The 5,980-nt window shown below is 35.5% G+C and overlaps 1 protein-coding gene and 1 pseudogene across 1 annotated transcript; both read right to left on the bottom strand.

Annotated features, from left to right (window-relative positions):
- Nucleotides 1-3,338: 3,338 nt before the first annotated feature.
- Nucleotides 3,339-3,896, bottom strand: LOC143598130 (uncharacterized). Its single transcript, XM_077076427.1, has one exon. The coding sequence runs from the start codon at nt 3,894-3,896 to the stop codon at nt 3,339-3,341; it is 558 nt and encodes a 185-aa protein (XP_076932542.1).
- Nucleotides 3,897-5,126: 1,230 nt separating this feature from the next.
- On the bottom strand, nt 5,127-5,723 carry LOC143598129 (putative mitochondrial protein AtMg00860 pseudogene; annotated as a pseudogene).
- Between the last annotated feature and the right edge of the window lie 257 nt (nt 5,724-5,980).

Below are 5,980 nucleotides of genomic sequence, written 5' to 3'. Positions count from 1 at the left end.
ACTGAGTATTCTAAAACTGGGTATTTGAATACCCTATTTCCGAGTATTTTAAAAATTGGTGGGATATACTGAGTACGATGATGATGATTTCCGAGTATTTTTAAAAAACCCTATTTTTGGGGTTTTTCTGATTTTTTTCGAGTATATATTAGATTTTTAAGGGGTTGCACTTTTTAGGTGTATTTTCAGGTATTTTCGGGTAATTTCGGGTATAGATAGGGTATTTGAAAAACCTGTTTTCAGGTAATTGAAAAACCCATTTTCGGGTATAGAACCGATTCCAGTTTTAGGGTATTATCGGGTACAAATCGGGCCCTGTTCGGGTACGGGTTTTGGTATTGAAATGCATGCCTTATCCGTACCTTACAGATAGGATCATGTACGGGTATTAAAAACCCGGGTAAAAGAACTGGTTTGGGGTTTTTTTCGGGTCCGGTTTCGGGTTCGGGTTTTGTGTGCACCTCTTTTATTTTTCAAACCCACACTCTACTGTTATTATTATTTAACTTAACTAAATAATAATAATATTAACAAAATTATTTTATTTATTATTATCAAAAATAGGATGTTATACATACCAAAATTATATGCCCCTATATCTATGTACTTTAATAACAATACTGATAATTCCATTTCAGAAAAGAGGTACAGTACAAAAGAATCATTTTTATTACTTTTGTACTAGACACATAAGACAAATGACAAAAAAAGAATGACAAAACTTGACTTAGACTATGTTTAGTCAAAACTAGACAACTCTAAGCATTTTACGCCACGTAATGCCCAATCAATATTTCAAAGTTTTGTAAAAAACAAGTGTATTGGGAAAATGCTCGCAGCTCTTCTTCAATCATTAACCCCCCACCCCCACCCCTCTCTCCCTCTCACACACAAAACGCCGATTCCTAACATTGTTTACACAATGTTAACATCCAAAATGTTGAGGGCGGCGATGTTTAGGAGCATTTTGGCCTCAAAATTTTTCATTACGCATGGTTTTATTAATATTAAGTGGTGTTCTCGAATTAACCTTTAGAAAGCAAGGAAAATGAGCTCATTCTTAAATCTACCAAGTAATATTCTCTTGTTCCCGTTGAATTTAACTTGCCATCAAAATAAGTAACAACCTTTTAAGATAAAATAATAAATAATAAATAATAAATTTTATATATTATTTATAGTATGTTAGTTGTCTCACATGTTATTTTCATCCAGCTTTATTGTGGTACACTGTCCTTCACTGTTGATATCATATTTGTTTTATTCTATATTTTAAAATTGAAAAGAGACGTGGTGGATACTGACATTTTTCAACCTACTATCATCCCCCACTATATCTTCTTCTCAAATCTTAAGTTTTGCATTTATATGTTCACCATCTTCTTCTTAAAACATTTTTCCTTAAATTCTCAATCTCTATCTGGTCCATTATAAGTTCCACCATTCACAATCACCACGAATAACCACCCCCTCTTTTGTGCCTCTCATTGCCGCTCCTCTATATACTTTAAATTTCATTTCTTCCACCACAAATAAGAAAACTCCCAGCTCTCACCCATATATACAAAGTAACCTTCAGCTCACTTCATCAGGAAACTCAATGGCCTTTGACTTCTTTAACCACGGGACTCATAACGGTTACTATGACCTGTTATAAGTTTTAAATTTCAAGACAAGCTCACGTTTAGATATGGTTTACAATCTTATTAATTTGTCATTACATTTGTTTAGTAATGTTTTTAAAATAGTTAATGTGGAAAGTTATAATAACAAGAAACTTATATTCATTTTGAAAAACATTTATAGTTTATGTTAAAGGTTATATCAAAAGGTTAAAAAGTTTCATATGATATATAGGTGGAATCTAGAGAGAACTCTTTTTAAAGAAAGAACTAGTAAGGAATCATTTTTAACTATTTAAAAAAATTCTTTTGTGATTTTTTTTCTTTCCTCCTTTTAATAGGATGATATTGTACATAAAAAAACCCGTCGATGTAATGCGTATGTGCATTAATGTGTATTATATATATAAAATAGTGTTTTATTTATAATACAACACAAATACATTATCTAAATACACACTATTGAATATATGCAAATACGACACTAATAATTGTATGTAAAACACATTATCGCATATATGTAATACAACACTAATGCACATATACACTATATCGATTTTTTTAATTTTTGTATATAATATAACACTATTGCAAATATACAATACAAACAACTATATATATGCTATTCAACACTATTCAAATATCAAAATGAACACTATTGCACATATGCATTATAAAAAAAGTCGGCGTATTGCATATATGCATTATTTTTTTAATTTTTTTATTTTTATATTTTTATATTTTTTGTGATGAAGAATAACAACATATAAGAAGGATGAAAGTAAAAAAATTTTCAAAATATTTTTTTAATTAAATTAAAAATATTTCATTATTAGTTCTCTCCATAAAAAGGAGTTCTCTCATGATCCTCTATATATATATATGGGTGGGATCTAGAGAGAACTCTTCCAAATAAGAGAACCATAGAACTTCATTATATCCATTAATTTTGTTTAAACACAATTCAGATCTAGACGATATCGATTATCAATCGAGATGTAATATACCTTAATAAGATCTAGTTCATTGTTATACTCTTAATCAGTATTAATATATATATATATATATATATATATATATGTATGTATTAGTTGTATTATGTGTGTTAAGTAATAGCTTAAATGAAGGATTGATCGAGAGAACACTTGGACATGGGTTCGTTACTTTATAATCAAAACTTAAATTAATAGGGGTAGGAACACCCCTATATATAGACGATGGAACCAATTCGTTACACATCCCGTAACGAATTGGTGTCCAGTTCGTTAACTTACAGACTCAATAAGGGAAACATAACAAATTTTTGATTCCTTATGCCACATTTGTCAACATTCCATGACGAATGAGAACAAACATAACAAACTATCAGCCCATTCGTTAAACATCCTTATCGAATGGGTGTTACATTAAACAAACTGGCTAATTCGTTAAACATCCTGATGGGTGTATGAATCAAACAGGAATAATTAATCAATTGTAAAGGAGAATAGATTGACTAAGATGAATAAATTTCTGAATGTAAGAACAGTGATGTGTAGGAAGGGAATTGTTTGATTGATTGTGTAAAGGAAATACAGGAAAAAGAAAGAAAGAGACCACTAACAACCCAGGGTTACACCCCCCCTCATGCACATGATGCAGAGCCACTAATTTCTAACAAAATACATAACTGACTAACTTCAATATTCCCTTCCTATTAATACTAACATGTGACCTTTAGCCACTTTGCAATTTACCCCTCCTCGAATAAACAATTAACTCTTTTGGACCCTCATGATTCTTATCACTGCCCTCCCCTTCAAGGACAGTCTTGTCCTCAAGATTGAATTCAGGGTATTGTAGTTTAATCCAATCAGCATCCTCCCATGAAGCCTCATCCACTGGTTGACCCTTCCAATGAACCAACCATTGTTCCAGAGAATCCGAGCCCTCCCGAATGACACGAATAGCCAAAACACTGTGAGGTAAAGGATGCAGAGAGTCAGACATATCCAATTCTGGAGGTAACTCCGTCTCACTAAGACGCGATACAGCTTTCTTTAAAAGAGAGACATGAAAAACCTGACGTATTTTGAAAGTAGCATGGAGAATCAATTTGTAAGCCACTGGCCCAATCTTCTCCAATATTTGAAAAGGCCCAAAGAATTTAGCTGCCAACTTTTGGTGAATTCGACTAGCAAAGGATAGCTGGCGGTAGGGTTTCAATTTAACATATACCCATTCACCCGCCAAAAGTTGCGCGTCCTGTCTTTTCTTGTTTGCATGTAACTTCATTGCACCCTGAGCAGTAGATAAGTGATTTTTGAGTTATTTTAGAGCCTTATCACGGTCTTGAAGGTCTCTAGCAACAGAATCCACCCGAATTTCGCCTAGAATAAATTGAAACACCGAAGGAGAACGCCGACCATAGACAGTTTCAAATGGAGTAACACCCGTAGAAGCATGAAAGGTGGAATTGTACCAAAATTCTGCCCAAGGTAACCAAACAGACCAAGTTTTGGGCTGATCAATTGCGAAACAACGTAGATAGGATTCCAAACATCGATTGATTACTTCAGTTTGATCGTCGGATTCCGGGTGGTAGGCAGAACTCATGTGCAGTTTAGTACCCATGGAACGGAAAATTTCTTGCCAAAAATTACTTAGAAACAAGGGATCTCGATCACTTACAATAGTATTTGGAATTCCATGGTGACGAATAACCTCTTTAACAAAAACCTCAGCCACTGTTTTAGCGGTGTACAGGTGTTTTAATAGAATAAAGTGAGCATACTTCGAAAGACGATCCACCACCACAAGAACCACTGTGAACCCCTTAGAAAGTGGTAAGCCAACGATAAAATCCATACACAAGTCTTCCCAAACAGCATCTGGAATGGCTAAAGGCTGTAAAAGACCACCAGGCAACAAAGAGCTAGCCTTACAGCGCTGGCATATATCACATTCTTGGATAAACTCTTTAACTGTAGATGTCATACCCACCCAATACAAATTAGCCACCAAACGCCTATAAGTTCTATAAAACCCCGAATGTCCTCCCGCAACGGTAACATGGAACTCATGTAACAGAGCAGGAATAAATCTAAAATGACGAGAAATAAACAAACGGTCTTGACAAAATAGAACGTTATTCTTGAGTGAATACCCAGGATACTTAGCCGGTGTCGTTTCAAATTTAGCAATTAAGGTTTGAATTTCAGGATCTTGTTTGGCCTCCTCTATAAGCAAAGCACCGTGCAGCCATATGGGACCAGAAACTGCTTGTAAAAACTGACCAGAATCAGCACGTCGGGATAATGCATCTGCTGCACGGTTTTCCCGACCGGCTTTGTATTGAATGTCGAAATCGTAACTCAAGAGTTTAACCACCCAATTTTGTTGGTCATAAGAAGAAACACGCTACTGCAATAAGAATTTCAGACTCTTCTGATCCGTACACACAGTGAACTTGGACCCCAACAAATAAGGACGCCATTGTTGGACCGCTAAAACTAACGCCATTTATTACCGCTCATATGCTGATTTTGACAAATTTCGATCACTTAAAGCTTTACTAAAATAAGAAATAGGTTTCTTGTGTTGCATTAGAACCGCACCAATACCACATCCCAAGGCGTCACATTCTACAACGAAAGGAATAGAGAAATCGGGCAAAGACAAGACCAGAGCTGAAATTAAGACCTGTTTAAGTTGTTCGAAGGCTGCCTGGGCCACCGGGGTCCAACCAAACGCATCTTTTTTTGTCAAATCAGTTAACGGGCGAGCAACGCTTCCATATTTTTTAACAAATTTACGGTAATACCCCGTTAACCCCAAAAATCCCCGAAGAACCTTTAATGTTGTAAGAGTCGGCCAATCAACCACGACAGCCACCTTAGCCGGGTCCATAGAAACCCCTTGACCGTTGATTACGTGACCCAAGTAATCAATTGACCGTTGGCCCATACTACACTTTTCAGGATTGGCTTTGAAGTGATGAAGGAGTAGAATGTCAAAAACTTCTTTTAAATCAGCCAAATGAGCCTCCCAAGTAGGGTTGTGAATAAGGATGTCATCAAAGATAATAACAACCTTGTGCCGTAGAAGAGGACGGAATGCCATTCATCACCGCTTGAAAGGTAGCCGGAGCATTCATAAGGCCGAACGGCATGACTAAGTACTCATAGTGCCTATCATGAGTACGAAAAGCGGTCATGTCAATGCTATCTGGGCACATACGAATCTGATTATATCCAGATTTGAGGTCCAATTTAGAAAAGAAAGTTGAACCATGTAATTCATCAATCAATTCACCAACCACCGGAATAGGATACTTATTTGGAATTGTGGCGTTGTTTAAGGAGTGATAATCAACGCAC

The sequence above is a fragment of the Bidens hawaiensis genome, unplaced genomic scaffold, assembly GCF_021521415.1.
Source record: "Bidens hawaiensis isolate Kalapana, Puna unplaced genomic scaffold, B.hawaiensis_p1.1 tig00049671_1, whole genome shotgun sequence".
NCBI lineage: Eukaryota > Viridiplantae > Streptophyta > Magnoliopsida > Asterales > Asteraceae > Bidens > Bidens hawaiensis.
This window is presented reverse-complemented; position numbering and strand designations above follow the sequence as displayed.